The 17,064-nt window shown below is 38.1% G+C and overlaps 1 protein-coding gene across 2 annotated transcripts in view; it reads left to right on the forward strand.

Annotated features, from left to right (window-relative positions):
• The first annotated feature begins 12,837 nt into the window (after positions 1-12,837).
• The window catches only part of GORASP2 (golgi reassembly stacking protein 2), a 33,421-nt gene continuing 29,194 nt past the window's right edge, over positions 12,838-17,064 (forward strand). Inside the window, exon 1 of one of the 2 annotated variants that reach the window (XM_061184732.1) lies at positions 12,838-13,076. In XM_061184732.1, the coding sequence (XP_061040715.1) occupies positions 13,014-13,076 (63 nt within the window). In that variant the 5' untranslated portion in view covers positions 12,838-13,013. The remainder of the gene's footprint in view (positions 13,077-17,064) is intronic. The other variant, XM_061184723.1, reaches the window with a different exon arrangement.

Raw genomic sequence — 17,064 nt, forward strand, 5'->3', positions numbered from 1 at the left:
AATAAAAACTTGAAATAAAGTAGGCTTAGCAGGATTCCATCTTAACATGATAAAGATTAGTTAGCAAAAACTGAGAGCAAACATCATATTAAATAATAAATTGTTAAATACATTTCCATTTAAACCAGGAGTAAGATACCACTAGTAATCACTTCCTTTTGGAAGTCTTAAATAATACAGCAAGTTTTTTGGGGTTTTTTAAATCATTTTTTATTGAAGTATAGTTAATTTGCAATGTTGTGTTAGTTTCAGGTATACAGCAAAGTGGCTCAGTTATATATATACTTATATATACATACACACACATATGTATATTCTTTTTCAGATTCTTGTCCATTATAGGTTATTACAAGATATTGAATATTGTTCCCTGCGCTATACAATAGGTCCTTGTTTATCTATTTTATAAGTAGTAGTGTGTATCTGTTAATCCCAAACTCCTAATTTATCTCCCCCACCATAATTTATTTCCCCTTTGGTAACCATAAATTTCTTTTCTATGTCTGTGAGTCTATTTCTGTTTTGTAAATAAGTTCATTTGTATCATTTTTTAGATTCCACATAGAAGTGATAACATACGATGTTTGTTTGATTTACTTCACTTAGTATGATAATCTCTAGGTCCATCCATGTTGCTGCAAATGGCATTATTTTATTCTTGTTTATGGCTGAGTAGTATTCCATTGTGTGTATATATACCACATCTTCTTTATCCATTCATCTCTTGATGGCCATTTAGGTTGCTTCCATGTCTTGGCTGTTGTAGTGCTGCTATGAACATTGGGGTGCATAGATCTTTTCAAATTAGACTTTTCTCCAGATATATGCCCAGGAGTGTGATTGCTGGATCATATGGCAACTCTATTTTTAGTTTTTTAAGGAACATCCATAGTGGCTGTACCAACTTACATTCCCACAAACAGTGTAGGAAGGTCCCCTTTTCTCCATACCCTATTTAGCATTTATTATTTGTAGACTTTTTAATGATGGCCATTCTGACCAGTGTGAGGTGATACCTCATTGTAGTTTTGATTTGCATTTCTCTAATAATTAGCAATATTGAGCATCTTTTCATGAGCCTATTGGCCATCTGTATGTCTTCTTTGGAGAAATGTCTACTTAGGTCTTCTGCCCATTTTTTGACTGGGTTGTTTGTTTTTTTGTTATTGAGTTGTATGAGCTGTTTGTATATTTTGGAAATTAAGCCCTTGTTGGTCACATCATTTGCAAATATTTTCTCCCAGTCCATATTTTCTCTTTTCATTTTGTTTATGGTTTCCTTTGCTGTGCAAAAGCTTTTAAGTTTAATTAGGTTTCATATGTTTATTTTTGTTTTTATTTTCATTATTCTAGGAGACAGATCCAAAAAAAATGTTGCTGTGATTTATGTCAAAGAGTGTTCTGCCTATGTTTTCCTCTAGGAGTTTTATAGAAAATAAAAATTAGACATTGTCGCAAACATCTAATTGGGAACTATGATATTGCTATTAAAACAGAAGTATGTTCATCGCATATTAAATGAAAGGAAGAGGGAAAGCAAACTGCAAAATCTGGTGTATAATGTAACCCTTTTGTGTGTGAGAGAGAAGAAAAGAACAACGCATGTGTATGTTCATAGGTTTGTATCAGTTTGTATTTGTCTAGAGAAAGAAATGGTACTATACGTACCCAAATCTTAACACTGGTTATCTCAGAGGGGTAGAGTTAGAGTATGAGAGTTAGTGGACTTTTTATTATTTTAATTATACACCTTTGTAGTATTTTTAAATGAGCATATATCACTTTTATCATCTGGTAAAGTAAACAAAACTTTTCATCAGATGGGAGGTAGTCAAGGGAGGCTTCCTATAGTGAGGCTTTGAGCTCAGTTTAAAAAGATGAGCAGTAGTTCACTGAAGATAGAAATAGTAAGAAGGGCTTTCTCAGCAGGAAACAGCGAAAGCAAAGTCAAGGAATATATTAGCATGAGAACTCATTGATTTTCTCTACCTGGACTGAACTTTCTCATTGAAAGAAATTTTCCTCTAGGATGGGGCTGGAGAAGCACTTTCTGGCTGACCAGCAGAGACATAGCCCCAAAGAGAGAGTCTAGACCAATGGTGGGAGTGGCCTAAGGAACATGGCATCCTTGGCTCATGCTGGAGGGGGTTGACTGAGGACATAAGCTCTCTGGGGGCATGGACCCTCCTGTCCCTGCTTGGACAACTCCATCCCTCAGAGTCTGCTTAATGGCTGTATAAGGTGGCACTCAAAGTCAGAGGGAGACCCTTTGGGGTGCTCTGCCCTGAGGGTCCTTAACTCTTCCCCCTCCGCCCATGCAAATGTCCACCATGCTAGTGCCGCTCTCTTCTCTCCTCCTGGTCCCCACCCTTCCCCAATATTCTAATCCTTTGCCTATATTACTCAGAGGAGTTCACCTCTCCCAAGCCCCTCCCCCAATCTGCACATCCAAACCCATCCTGATTTGGGAAATCATTGAGACTTTTTCTTTAGCATAAGCCAACCTCTTACAAAGACTCTTTTGAAATTATATGTAGCAAAACATTTAGTTTGTTTTGAATCACAACTATGGTTATTTTCTCTATGAAGAGTTTCCTGATTTCTTTCTATCCACATTCCATCTTTTCACTCTCTATTGGCCTCTCAATACGTTTTAAAAATCATATATTTCATGGAAGAATTCTAATTTTCTAATAAAACAGTGTCTCACTCAAGAAGTCCAACTGATATGTTATAAAATACCCTCCCATGCAGTTAGATTCATATGAGATGGAGAAAAGTATGCCTGTAGCCGACACTTTAAGCAGGAATTGTAATCAATTTTCTTCCCTTATCCCCACTCCCTGGCAAGGACTAATCTGTTTTCTGACCCTGTAAAATCATCTTATCCAGAATGACATATAAATAGAATCTACAGCTTGTAGCCTTTTACATCTGGCTTCTTTCACTTAATGCTTTTGAGATTCAACCAGGTTGTATCAGTAGTTTGTTCCTTTTTATTTCTGAGTAATATTCCACTGTTTGGATGCACCACAATATGTTTATCCATTCACCAGTTGATGAACATTGGGTTGTTTCCAGTCTTAATGATTATAAACAAAGCTGTTGTAAATGTTTGTATATAGGTTATTGTATACACATTTTGTCTAGACATTTATCTTTTGTAATTATCTAGGACTGAGATCACTGTATCATAAGGTGTTTGTTTAACTTCAAAAGAAACTGTCAATCTGTTCTCCAATGTGGCTGTACCACTTTACATTTCCACCAGCAATGTTTGAGCGTTGTAGTTACTCCACATCCTTGCTAGTGCTTGGTATTGTTAGCTCTTTTTATTTTAGCTACTCTGATAAGTATGTAGTGGTATCTCATTGTGGTTTTAGTTTTCATTTACATAAAGCTAATGATGTTAAGCATCTTCTCATATTCTCATTTGTCATCTGTACATTTGTGTGTGTGTGTGTGTGTGTGTGTAATATCTGTTCAAGCCTTTTGGTCATTTAAAAAATTGGGTTGTTTTCTTATTACTGAGTTACTACAGTCCTTTATATATTGTGTGTATATTTATTAGGTATGTGTTTTGCAAATATTTTCTTCCATTATGTGGCTTATCTTTTCTTTTTCTTATTAAGTGTCTTTGAAGAGCCAAAGTTTTAAACTTTGATGAAGTGTTATGTACCATTTTTTTAATGGTTTACATTTTTTGTGTCCTATGTAAAAAATCTTTATTTATGTTTTCTTCTAGAAGTTTGAATTTTTAAAGTTTTGCACTTTAGGTATATTATCTATTTTGAGTTAATTTTGGGTTAAGGTTAAGTATGGGTTGAGATTCTTTTTTCTTTATTTCTTTTTTGGATGTCCAATATGGAAGTGCAATTGTTCCAGTACCATTTTGTGAAAAGATTATCCTTTCTCCATTGAATTTCCTGAGTACCTTTGTCAAAAGTCAATTAACCTTATATGTAGGTCTCTCTATTCTATACCACTGATCTGTGTGTCTATACTGAAGCCAACATCACTGTGACTTGATTACCAAAGCTTTATAGTAAGTGCTTCATGGACCCTTCCCTAGTCCCAAGGGTAAGTACCAATTCATTTAAATCAAGTCTGGTATTTCTATTCTCTTTGTCAGAGTCTGGTTCAGGCGTGATAAAACCTTGGCTGATAAAACATGTGTTCTGGATGGCTTCTAAGAAAGTGTTCCTTGGTCTTAAAAAAGATACAAAGCCAAAATATGTTCTCTTCTCATATGCTGTCACATGACAATGTAACGTGTGGAGCTGCCACTACCGTCTTGTTTTCACTTATGAAAAACTAAGAGAAGCAGAGAGAAGCTCACCTTCCCTGTGCCCTGACATCATTGAGACCATGAGTTAACCAACTCTGGAATTTCTCTGTCTCCAAACTTCTTATTATATGAAATAATAAAATTTCCTCAACTTATAAGCCACTTTTAGTTGGCTTATGTTACTTGCAACTGAAAGCATTCCAACACAGCCCACATTTAGAGCAACACAAAGGAGAAATACTTGACTGGAAACATTGTAAGAAACACGAGGACAAGATTAAGAAAAGCAAGAAAAATGAAACAGATGAACAGTGATAAAGAGGATTCAAGAGGAAATTATAGATATAGAAAATAGCCAAGGAATATCTAAACACATAGACATTTAATGTTCTAATAATGAGAACTAAAATATTAAATCTGAATGTATATTTGAATATATAGGAAAAAATTAAATATTACTGAAGGATACCAAATGAGCATTAACCAAATAGTCATTTCCCATTCTATGATAGAAAGACTCAACATCATAAAGGTATAGATTAATTCTCTCTAATTGATCTATACATTTAACAAGATCCCAGTAAAAATACTAAGATTTTTTTTAACTAGGCAAATGAGTTTGTCTACTTCAGGGGCCAGCAAACTATAGCCTATGGGCCAAGTCTAATGCATCCTGGTTTTGTAAATAAAGTTTTGTTGGAACACAGGCACATCCACTGACTTACTTATTGCTGATTGCTGCTTTCACTACACAATGGCAGAGATGACTAATTGCTATAGAGATGTAGTGGCTGCAAAGCCTAAGATATTTGCTCTCTGGCCTTCTATGGAAAAAGTTTGCCACTCCTTGATCTGGTTCATATGGAAAAATAAGCAAGCAAGGATAGAAGGAAAATTCTGAAAAGAAAGAATAATAAAGTGACCACTCTACCAGCTATTGAAATATATTGGAAAACTATAGTAATTTATGCAATGTGACACTGGTTCATGAATAGACAATGGGACAAAATAGAAAGATTATATATAAAACAGAATGAAATATATATTGGGAATTTAGTATTTGGTAAAGGTTATATTTCAAGTTATATTTCTTCTGGGAAAATGTGAATAATGCACTAAATAGTTTTAGAACAACTGAGTAACTATTTGGGGAAAAATTAGGTTGGATCTGTTACTACTCTCATCAAAATAAATTACATCGAGTGATTCCAACAGGATACGCATTGGTTGCCTCCAGGGAAAGGAACTTCCTGGGTGACTTGGCCACAGTTGTCAAAGGGAGACTTAGTTTTCACTGTTCATTCTTTTTATCTGTTGAATCTTGTTACAAATGAGCATATTACCTATTCAAAAATTAATAAGTAAAAGTTATTTTTTTAAGTAATAAGATCTAAAAATATCACAAATGACACAGGGAAGTTGGAAAGCCCAAAGCCCTCACAATTTTGTATGTATTTCTAAAAGAATAATTATTAACATACCTAAAAAATTTACAATAATTCTTTAATATTATCAAATATCTAGTCAGTGTTCAAATTTCCCAGGTTGTCTTATAAATGTCTTTACAGTTAGTTTGTTCAAATCAGGAGCCAAACAAGAGCCATACATTGTGTTTTGTTTATATACCTCTTAAGTCTTTTTTTTCTTTAATCTATAGGTTTTCCCTCCCCTATCTTTTTTTTTTTTCCTTGCATTTTATTTGCTGAAGAAACCAGGTTGTTGTCCTGTAGTTGCCCACAGTCTGGAGTTTGCTTGCTTAACATGTTCCTCAGTGTGCTGTATTTACTGAAAATGTGTGGTTAGTTTCCAGAAGCTTGATCAGAGTGGAGGGGTTTTTTCTCACAATATCTTAGAAACATCAATGTAGCAATATTGCCATTAACATGTTCTGACTAAAACCTAAATGTAGTCTCTGAACTTTTCTAAAATGTATTCTATGGGAATTCCCTGGCTTTCCAGTGGTTAGGACTCCATGCTTTCACTGCCGAGGGCCCGGGTTCAATCCCTGGTCAGGGAACTAAGATCCCCACTAGCCACGTGGCCAAAAAAATAAAATAAAATGTATTCTTCAATAACAGGGCTTCTCCAGCTAGCTCTGAGATTTAAAAAATGTTAATAGTGAGGTCCCTAGTTTAACTTCCCTATCCTGCTCCACACAGGACTATGAAACAGGACAAACCCTCCAGCTACCTTCAGTGTTCTCCTATGTAGCCCTGGGCTGAATTCTCCCTCCTCCAGCTTGGAAAGAGAGGTAAGCGTGTAAACTCAGCTACAACCCTTTAGTTCCACTTCCATTCCAGGGAGAGGCAGCATGGTGTAGCTAAAGGGCATGAACTTTGAAATCGATAGGTCTGGATTTGAACTCTGATTTACCATTTACTAGCTGTGGAATCTTGGGCAAATCACTTAACTTCTCTGCATCCCAGTTTCTAAAAAAATGAAGTTACCACCTTTCATTAACAAAGTTATTTTGATGATTAAAGATAATGCTTATAAACTGTTAAGGGTGTAAGACATATATGGCTGTCATTCAATAAATGAGGGCTACTATTAGTGCTCTAATTGTTAGTGCTCTAATTATTAGTGCAATGGAAGGATTTCTGAACATATGGTCAAAGACTTTGGTACCACATCTGGTTCTGACACACCAGCTGCTTCAATTTAGGCAAGTTACTTAACCTCTCTCTTCCTCCACGTGTATCCAGCCCAACTCATTCCCTCCATAAACAAATGAGTTTGTGGCCCCTGGTTACATCAGTAATATGTTACTGTTCCTAAAGTATCAATATTTGCAAATGACATTTTATATGCACTAAAGCAAGATCAAAGTTTTCCTGGAATAATATTACTCCCAGCCACTTAGATTTCAATACACTTTTTAAAAAAAGGACTTGAGAGGTGTGGCCAAGATGAAAGAGTAGGAAGACCCTGGGCTCACCTCCTCCCACAGGCACACCAAGATTACAACTGTTTACAGAGTGGCAATCTATGAGAATCACTTGAAGACCAGCAGGAAAGATTTTCTACCACTAAAGATATAAAGAAGAAACCATAATGAGACAGATAGGAGGGGCAGAGACACAGTATAGGCGAGACCCACACTCCCAGGTAGGCAACCCACAAACGGGAGGATAATCACAATTGCTGAGTTTCTCCACAAAGAGCAAGGGGTCCAAGCCCCACATCAGACTACCCAGCCTGGGGGTCCTGCATTGGGAAGAGAAGCCCCCAGAATGTCTTGCTTTGAAGACCAGTGGGGCTTGAGTATGGGAGAGCCAGAGGGCTGTACGAAACAGAGACTCTACTCTTAAAGGGCACATGCAAAACCTCACACACTCCAACACCCAGCACAGAGGTGTTAATTTGAAAGGTGCCTGGGTCAGAACCATCTACTGATCTTGGAGGTCCTCCAGAGAGGCAGGAGGCAACTGAGGCTCCCCTGGGAACAGAGACGCTGGTGGCAGCCATTTGGGGAACTCATTCTACCATGAGGACACTGGTGCTTCAAGGCTATCATTCAGATTTGAGGAGAGATAAAGAGCTTTACAGACAAGCAAAAGCTGAAGGAGTTCAGCACTACTAAACCAGATTTACAAGAAATGTTAAAGGGACCTCTATAAGTGGAAAAGAAAAGGGTACTACTAGAAATATGAACATTACAAAAGCAAAAGTCTCATTGGTAAAGGCAAACATACAGTAAAGGCAGTAGATCAACCAACTATAAAGCAAGTAGGAAGGTTAAAGGCAAAAGAAGTAAATCATCTATATCCACAATAAGTAGTTAAAGAATACACAAAACAAACAGATGTAAAATGTGATCTCAAAAACATTAAACATGGGGGGGAGGTGTAAAAATATACAGCTATTAGAATATATACAGATAACATTTTATCCAAGAGCAACAGAATACACATTCCTTTCAAGTCAACATGCAACATTCTGCTAGGTAGATCATGTGCTAGGCCACAAAACAAGGCTCAATAAATTTAAGGAGAACAAAGTTATATCAAGCATTTTTTCCAACCACAATGTTAGGGGACTAGAAATCAACTACAAGAGAAAAACAGCAAAAGAAACAAACACATGGAGGCTAAACAATATGCTACTAAACAACCAATGGGTCACTGAAGAAATCAAAGAGACAAATGAAAATGGAAACACAACAACCCAAAATCTATGGGACTCAGCAAAAACAGTTCTGAGAGGGAAGCTTATAGGGATAAAAGACTGTCTCAAGAAACAAGAAAAATCTCAAAATAACAATCTAACCTTACACCTAAGGGAACTAGAGAAATAAGAACAAACAAACTCAAAGTTAGTAAAAGGAAAGAAATAATAAACATCAGAGCAGAAATAAATGAAATAGAGACTAAAAAACAAAAGGAAAGATCAGTGAAACTAAGAGCTGGTTCTCTGAAAAGATAAATAAAATTGATAAACCACTCATAAAAAAAAAAGACCCAAATAAATAAAATCAAAAATGAAAGAGAAGTTACAACCAACCCCACAGAAATAAAAAGACTCATAAAAGATTACTATGAATAATTATATGCCAATAAAATAGACTACCTAAAAGAAATGGATAAATTCTTAGAAACATACAATCTCTGAAGACTGAATCAGGAAGAAATAGAAAATATGAACAGGCTGATTACCACTTATGAAATTGAATTGGTAATTTTAAAAACTCCCAAAAAACAAAAGTCAAGGATCAGATGGCTTCACGGGTGAATTCTACAAAACATTTAAAGAAGAGTTAACATCTATCCTTCTCAAACTATTACAAAAAATTAAAAGGGAAGAAATGCTTTCAAACTCATTCTGTGAGGCCAGCATCAGCCTGATACCAAAATGAGACAGACTCCACAAAAAAAGAAAATCAAAGGCCAGTATCACTGATAAACATAGACGAAAAAATTCTCAACAAAATATTAGCAAACCGAATTTAACAGTAAATTAAAAGGCTCCTATACCATAATCAAGTGGGATTTATCCCAGGGATGCAAGAATGGTTCAATACCCACAAATTAATCAACATGATAACACCACATTAACAAATTCAAGAATATATATTGTATGATCATCTCAATAGATGCAGAAAAAGCTTTTGATAAAATTCAACATCCATTTATGATAAAAACTCTCCACAAAGTGGGTTTGGAGGGAACATACTTCAACATAATAAAGGCCATATATGACAGACCTACAGCCAATATGCCCAGCAGTGAAAAGCTGAAAGCATTTCCTCTAAGGTCAGGAACAAGACCAGGATGCCGATTCTTGCCACTTTTATTCACATAGTATTGGAAGTCCTAGCCACAGCAGTCAGACAAAAAATAAAAGGAATCTGAATTGGAAAGGAAGTAAAACTGTCACTGTTTGCAGATGACATGACACTATATATAGAAAATCCTAAAGACACCACCAAAAAAGTATTAGAACTAATAAGTGAAATCAGTAAAATTGCATGATACAAAATTAAACACAGAAATCTGTTGCATTTCTATACAACAACAATAAACTATCAGAAAGAGAAATTAAGAAACCAATCCCATTTACAATTGAATCAAAAAAAAAAAAAAACCTAGGAATAAATCTAACCAAGGTGAAAGACCTGTACTTGGAAAACTGTAAGACATTGATGAAAGAAACTGAAGATGACACAAACAAATGGAAAAATATACTGTGCTCATGGATTGGAAAAATTAATATTGTTAAAACAAGCATACTACCCTAAGCAATCTGCAGATTTAATGCAATCCCTATCAAAATACCAAAGGCATTTTTCACAGGATTGGAACAAATAATTCAAAAATTTGTATAGAAACACAAAAGACCCTGCAAAGCCAAAAGAATCTGGAGGATTAATGAAACCCAGAATAGACACACAAAATTGCGTATCAGATGCTTCTCCTTCCAGAAAAATAGATTTCATCTCGTTTGACTTTTTTTAGTCTGTAGATATTTGCTTTTGCTGGGCTTCGTTTTTCTGCTGCCTGTGATGTTTCAAAATACCAACTTGCCTGCAGCAGATTCCAACTTCAATTGAGACTGAGTTGGACAATAATTTCCCATGTGTTCCTCTCCATCATGTTATATTAATTTATATTAGCTTTGGCAACATCGTTGGTTGTTCTTTTATTTATTTTATTCTCTTCCCTCTGAGCATATTTCCCAAGTAAAAGAGGGAAATGAGTGGCACCAGGAAAAACAGGAGCAATGGTTATCACATAGTCTCAATCCCAAATCAGGTGAGCCTTGCACCTCACCCTCTACCAATTGCCGATAAAGAAGTAACACAGGTTTTGATGAGGCACAAATAGGAACAGCAGAGGTAACTTATTAACTGATCCTGAAAAAGGAAAGGTTTGGAAACTCTTCAATCACACACATTCAATTCAAATCAACAAATAATAATACTACCATGTTCCCAACTCTCAACGAGGAACTGGGAATCTAAAGGTGAAAAATATGGTCCCCACCCTGAACGAATGGACTGTAAATGGTGGAAGACAGGCCTGTGATGATGATGATGCTACCAGAAATGAAAGAACTAACTATTCCAGGAACTCAGGGTAAGGAGAGAGTCGTTCTGAATTTAAGGATAAATAAGTAACATTTGAGATAGGCCTTAAGTGATTAGTTAGAATTTTCTGAAGTAGAAAATGTAGGAAAGAGCATCCCAAGATGTATGGATGAGCTTGAATAAAATCAAGAAGGTAAGAAAGTAAATGGCTGAGATACATTACAGCTCTAAGGAAGGGCTGGAGTTGCTCATGGGCTACTTAAGGTCCACAGCCAGGGTTCTGCAAACCATGGCTAGTGTTAGACGTCTGGGAAACAAAAATTTTGACCACTCAACATAGCAACATCTTATGACCCCACCACGAAGAGGATTATAATTGCCAAGCAGAACAAGAATATTATCATCAAACCTAGCTCTTACACTTATTCCTTTGTGTCAAATTCATTAATTCATTAATTTGCATCAAATTCATTAAATTAGCTGCCAGGCACTCTGCTGAGTATTAGAAACACAGAGCTGACTCCACTGCATTCTCTGTCCTTGACGAGCCTAATAACTGGAGAATTCATTTATGTATGTACTAGGTCTCCTAAAAACCTTGTATTGGTTTATGGACAGCAAAGAAAGAAAAATGATTTTTTATTTTAAATACTCTTTTATTGTTACAAAAGCAGTCCATGAGCATTTTAGAATGTAGAACCAGCAAAAACAAAAAATAAAACATCTCTGTCACCACCCAGGAATCACCACTGTAACCCTAAGCTGGCATCCTGCCACGTCTTCATATACATACTATGTATTAACACATATTTTATTTACAAAAATGTTTTCATATTGTTTACAGACATATCCTGTCTTATAACCTGTTTTTTTTTTCAGCCAATAATTTCCACTTTTCCATGACAGTAAATGCTTTTCTTCAAACACTCAGTATTCACATTTTCCCAATTGAGCCCAAAATGTCCTTTACAGCTAATTTCTCCAAATCAGCCCCCAATTCAAGACCTTTCATTTCATCTCCTGGTTATGTCCTTCATATCTCTTTTAACCCAGTACAGACCCTTTCTTATTATTCTGACTTGATGAAAAGAACTGACCAGCTGTTCTAAAGAACAGCCCATTTCTTTTATTTTTGCCTGGTTGTTTCCTTATGAAGTCATTTTACTTGTTCTTCTCTCCTTTGTATTCCTGTAAACTGGAAGATCTAAATAAAGGTGTGAGAGGAGCAAGGTAAACATTTTGGTCTGGAATACTTCATGGGTGATAATAGTTACTTCACGTTGCTTCACATCAGAATACACATGTTCTGATATCTGGTTGATCCACCGTTAGTGATGGTCAAATTGACCCCTGGGCAATAACTGGGGATTTTGGAGGGAAGGGACAAAAGGAGCAACCGAGTAGGAAAAGTGTGAATACAACTTGGCTACTTAAAGGAAGTGGAATGGGGAACCCAGCATCAGGCGGTGCAACGCCAAGGTCATCCAACTGTGTTTCCCACTCTGGCATCGCTCAGGTTGTGATAGACTGATCTTGTTCTCACAATTAGGGAAGACAAAAAACAAAAAGAAAAAGAGAACTTTGGTGGGTCCTCCATAACTCTTTAGGACATTTTCCTTTATAAAACTGAGCTAAGCTGAGCGGACACGGTACTCCGCCCACGGAGAGCCACTACCACGATCCTCTGTGCAACCTGGGGACAAGACCTAGAGGTTCAGAGACCCAGAGATTAGGGAGCTCGCTGTGTTTGCATCCGCCCCTATTCTTTTCAGCAGGAGCCCCTTCCCGGCCTCTGGCCACCAGGGGGAGCTACAGTCAAGCGACCGTTCTTTCGGGAGAGCGGGAACGCGTCTGGATGAATCTTGTCAAGCCCAGGGACCCGTAGTAAGGTGTAGCGACTGGATGAACTGTATTTCTGCTCTCTCGCGAGCACGAATAGGCCTCTCCCCGCCCTCCACTCCAGCCCTGCCTCCCGGGCTCAGACCCCTTCCGGTGACTCGCGGCAGGTGGCGCTGTCTACGGCGTCGCAGCGGCCCTGGCTGCCGCGGCGACTATCTCCCAGCGGGCAGTGCGGCCCGGCTCTCCTGAGGCTGCGAGTGCCACGTCCCAAGTGCTACGCGGAGAAGCGGAGAGGGCGGTGCGCGGGGGGGGCGGGGAGCAGCGCGGAACTCGGCCTGGCCACACTGATCGCCCGCCGCCATGGGCTCCTCGCAGAGCGTCGAGATCCCAGGCGGGGGCACGGAAGGCTACCACGTCCTGCGGGTAAGGGCTTCGACGGCGGCCCGGGGGCGGCGGGCTGGAGGCGGGGCCCGGCCGCGGGGAGGCGGAGGCCCCGACGGGCTTCTTCCCGGGGCAGCCAGGCCCGACCCCGCGAAGGAGAGGCGACCGCGGGCGCTGCGTTGGCCGAGGCCGGCTCAGGAGGCCGCTCACATCCCGCCTCCCCGTAGCGCCCCGGGCCCGGGTCCGCCGCTCTGGGAGGATGGGCTGGGACCAGAGGAGGCAGCCGGCGACTTGGGCAGGAGCGGCCCAGGCTAGAGGGCAACCTTGACTCCTTTCCTCTTCACGGCCTTCTCTGCCCCCACCCTTTCATTCTTAGCTCCCAAAGTTAGGGAAGGCTCGGGTGCAGTCTGCAAAAGAGGTGATGGTGAAGGTAGCATTTGAGTTTTCCGAGAAAAGGAAGCCTGGAACCCGCAGACTAGAGGCGGTGGATGCGACGGCAGGTGTTGATTCTCCTCCGCGCTGTCCGGGTGTCCGAAAAGGCCAATTAAGCAAACAAAACGAAATGGCCTAGAAGTAGGTTTGACGGACTTAAATCTACTTGATTTTGACTGTAGTTTTTTCTCTCCTGTGTCGCTCCTGACCTTACCAACCCTCCTCTTCCACATTTCCTGGCGGTGGGAACTTCCGTTCTCTTTTTTCTAAGGCTGCTCAGGGTGTGGTGGAGATTAAGGTTTAGATCCACAGTGTAAAAGAGGTAATGGAGAGGAACGTTTTTTTAAAAAAAATCCAGGTAAATAAAGGAAAGCAACTTCGGTCACCAGGATGCAGAGAAACATAGTATCTCGAAAGGCGTTAGCTAAGCCCCAGTTATGAACAGCCTGGGTTGTACAGAGCGTGTGGTCCTTTCCTCAAGGAACTGGGAGTCTTTAAAAGTGGCAGTGTTGGTTGTGTGCTGTGACACCTGCGTTGAGTGATAACATGATGGACTGTCAACAGAGTGGCCCCAATCTGTAGCACCATTTCAGGACATAATATAGTGTAAACAGATAGCTCCTCACAGGCAAGAGCATTTTCACTGAAAGTGGGAAAGTGCACTTCCTGGTGCTAGTCATCTTCTTCCTTAGGTCCCATGTTTTAGGTGAGACAACATTCTTAAACTAAATTACCAGACATCTGCTTGATAGGACCGTTATCAATCACCTTTCTGATCTTCAGGATTATCACGTCTAGTTGTCTCTCCACTCTGCTAAAAATCCCTCTTGAAGCCATACGCTTGGTGGGAAAGGATGATTTTCCCAGAAAATAAAGGGAATCTATAAATAAACCATAATACTTTCCTGTTCTCTTCAGCTAAACCAACCCCCAAGTGCCACAGTGATAGGGGAAATGGAAGAAGAATTGTCAGATCCCAGATGTGAAGTGAAAGTTAGTGGCAGTACTTTCTCTATTCTCTGGTTTGATTCTGAGTTCTCTGCTTTGCTGTATGTTATCCAGTATTACTAGCTGATTCTCACAGTTGCTGATTGTGGCCCTGAATCCTTGGGGATTCGTGATATTTTTATAATAACGTGCTAGGTAAAGCACAGTATTAATGAGTGTTAAAAGTCTGTAAGAAAGCTGTACACATCAAAAGGATTCCAGTTCAGTGACTTCTGTTGACTTTTGTTAATGACTACGTTCCACGTTAAACAAGTTGAAGTGTATTTCTTTACATAGGTGCACCTCCGAAAATCAGCACTCATACATATTCAGTAGTGCAGATGCTGTTATTCTATAAATATGATTTTTAGAAGCACTAGGGACAACCTTAGTTTCCAGTCTGCATCTGGAGCATAAATGTTGCAAAAGATGAAATAATTCTTTTTTCATTTGAAGTTTATTAGAGGGAGCTTTAAAATAGTAATGGTCATCTAGTTTAGGAGAATTTTTAAAAATGTTTCTGAGTTCCTAACCCACTCTGCCCTGATTCTGTAATTGGTTTCTTTATCTTTGTTTTTAGAGGGGAAAAATACTCTGTTAAATCTCAACATATAAAAATTTTCTTTTCATTTATTATTGCCTAAATTATGGTTGTATATTTCATCTCTGGATTACTGAGCTTGTAAACCAGAGTAAATATGGCAGGATAATCATGGAATAAAATCACCCATGTTTAACAAGTTCTAGAATGATTTAATTAGAAGTTAGTTTTCTTTAATAATTCCCTGGCCATTTCCTTGCTAGTGATAAAAACTTGTATGATTGTGTTTTGAAATACCAATTTATAGTGACACCCATATACACTGCTATTTTATTACTGTTATTTTTAAATTGTATTCCTACAATTCAGAGATTGACTTTTATGTTTTCTCTGTTATTTTTTCATATCCATTGTTAGATTCTGCTTTAAAAAATATTTAGGGGACAGCCTTGAAATGTTTCCAGATTTTCTGCTATGAACAGTATACTTACCTTTTTATCTATTATGTATTAATGCACATTTTCATTTTGTGATCATATTATATACCCAACTCCCCATACTCACCCTAGAAGTAACCAACATAGTTTATGTATCCTTTCAAGAATGTTTTATGCGTGTAAAAGAATCCACCCCCCCCCCAACCTTTCACTGTTTCTTTTTGTTTCCTTTTGTAACTGTTAGAATAACATGCTACATACCATTAAACACCCCGGTCATCTTTTTTGGCAAAGTGTCTTGTCTATCTTTCCATAGCAGCGCACAGAGATTTGCCTCTTGCCTTCACCTAGCTCCATAGTAAGTCTGTTATACCATAGTTTGGTTAAGCACCACCTCCTGGTGTTAGACATTTAGTTTTTCTAGTCTTTTGCTGTTACAAATACATATCTACGACCTTAAATCCTACCTTTCGTTTTCACTTAAAATGTATTTTCCCATATTATTGAATTGTAATGTCTTTATATAAACATTGGTCTTCATTTTAGTAAATTACTACATTGTTTTCTGATTATCAGCACGTGTTCGTTAGAGAGCATTTGGATAAGTTCAGAAAGTATAACAAAAAACCTAAATTACCTGTAATCCTACCATCTAAAGGTAAATACTGTTGAAGTATTTTTCCTCGTCTTTTTTTTCCCTGTGCCTACCATTGCCCTTTAGCCATGTTTCACAAAGATTTTGAGTAATATGATATAATCAAGTACAATATGGCCAAAAGTTGTCATAGGATGTTGGCTTTACAACCTAAATATCCAGCAAATGAGTAATTGTTAAATAAATCAAGGCCTAACTACAGATTGGAATTCTGTGCATTCAGTGAAAATTATGTTTTAAAACACTCTGTGGTCATAGGTATGCCTCCGTGTGTGTGCATGTACATTTGAGTGCCTAGGGAAATAAAATGGAAAGGTAATAAGCCAGGATATTAAAAGGATTATTGGTGGATGGTGACATTTTTATTCCTTTTAAATTTTAATATATTACCCCAGATTTTCACAGTGACTATGAAATATTTGTATATTTACAAAAAATATAGTTATAAAAATTATTTTTTGAAAGTGGACTCCTAGTGAAAGATTTTAAAATTTGTTCAGAAGCTTTCTTTTGAAAATATAGGGAATTCCCTGGCCGTCCAGTGGTTGGGATTCCTTGCTTCCTCTGCAGGGGGCACAGGTTGGATCCCTGGTTGGGGAACTAGGATTCCACAAGCCGCAGGGCATGGCCAAAAAGAAAAAAAAGAAAAAGAAAAAGAACATTGTATTTCTGATTCCCTTATGCATTGGGTCCGGTTCCGCATTCACCATGCATACCACTTTTATTCCCATTCTCTAATCCTAACATAAGGCAGGAGAAATGTTAGCCAGGACTTACCAGTTTTGTTAGAAGTTACTACAGTTGCAGTATGTTGAATACAGAATTCTTGTCTAGATTTTCTATTAATTATCAAGTAAACCCAACAAGACCATTTTCAAAATTACGTTTTTGGAGTTGCCTCATGGATGCCCATTATAAGATGTTTCTAAATTAAAATATTCAAATTAATTCCACTCTACACTTAATATTCTTTGAAAC

This window comes from Eubalaena glacialis, chromosome 1 (genome assembly GCF_028564815.1).
Source record: "Eubalaena glacialis isolate mEubGla1 chromosome 1, mEubGla1.1.hap2.+ XY, whole genome shotgun sequence".
Lineage (NCBI taxonomy): Eukaryota > Metazoa > Chordata > Mammalia > Artiodactyla > Balaenidae > Eubalaena > Eubalaena glacialis.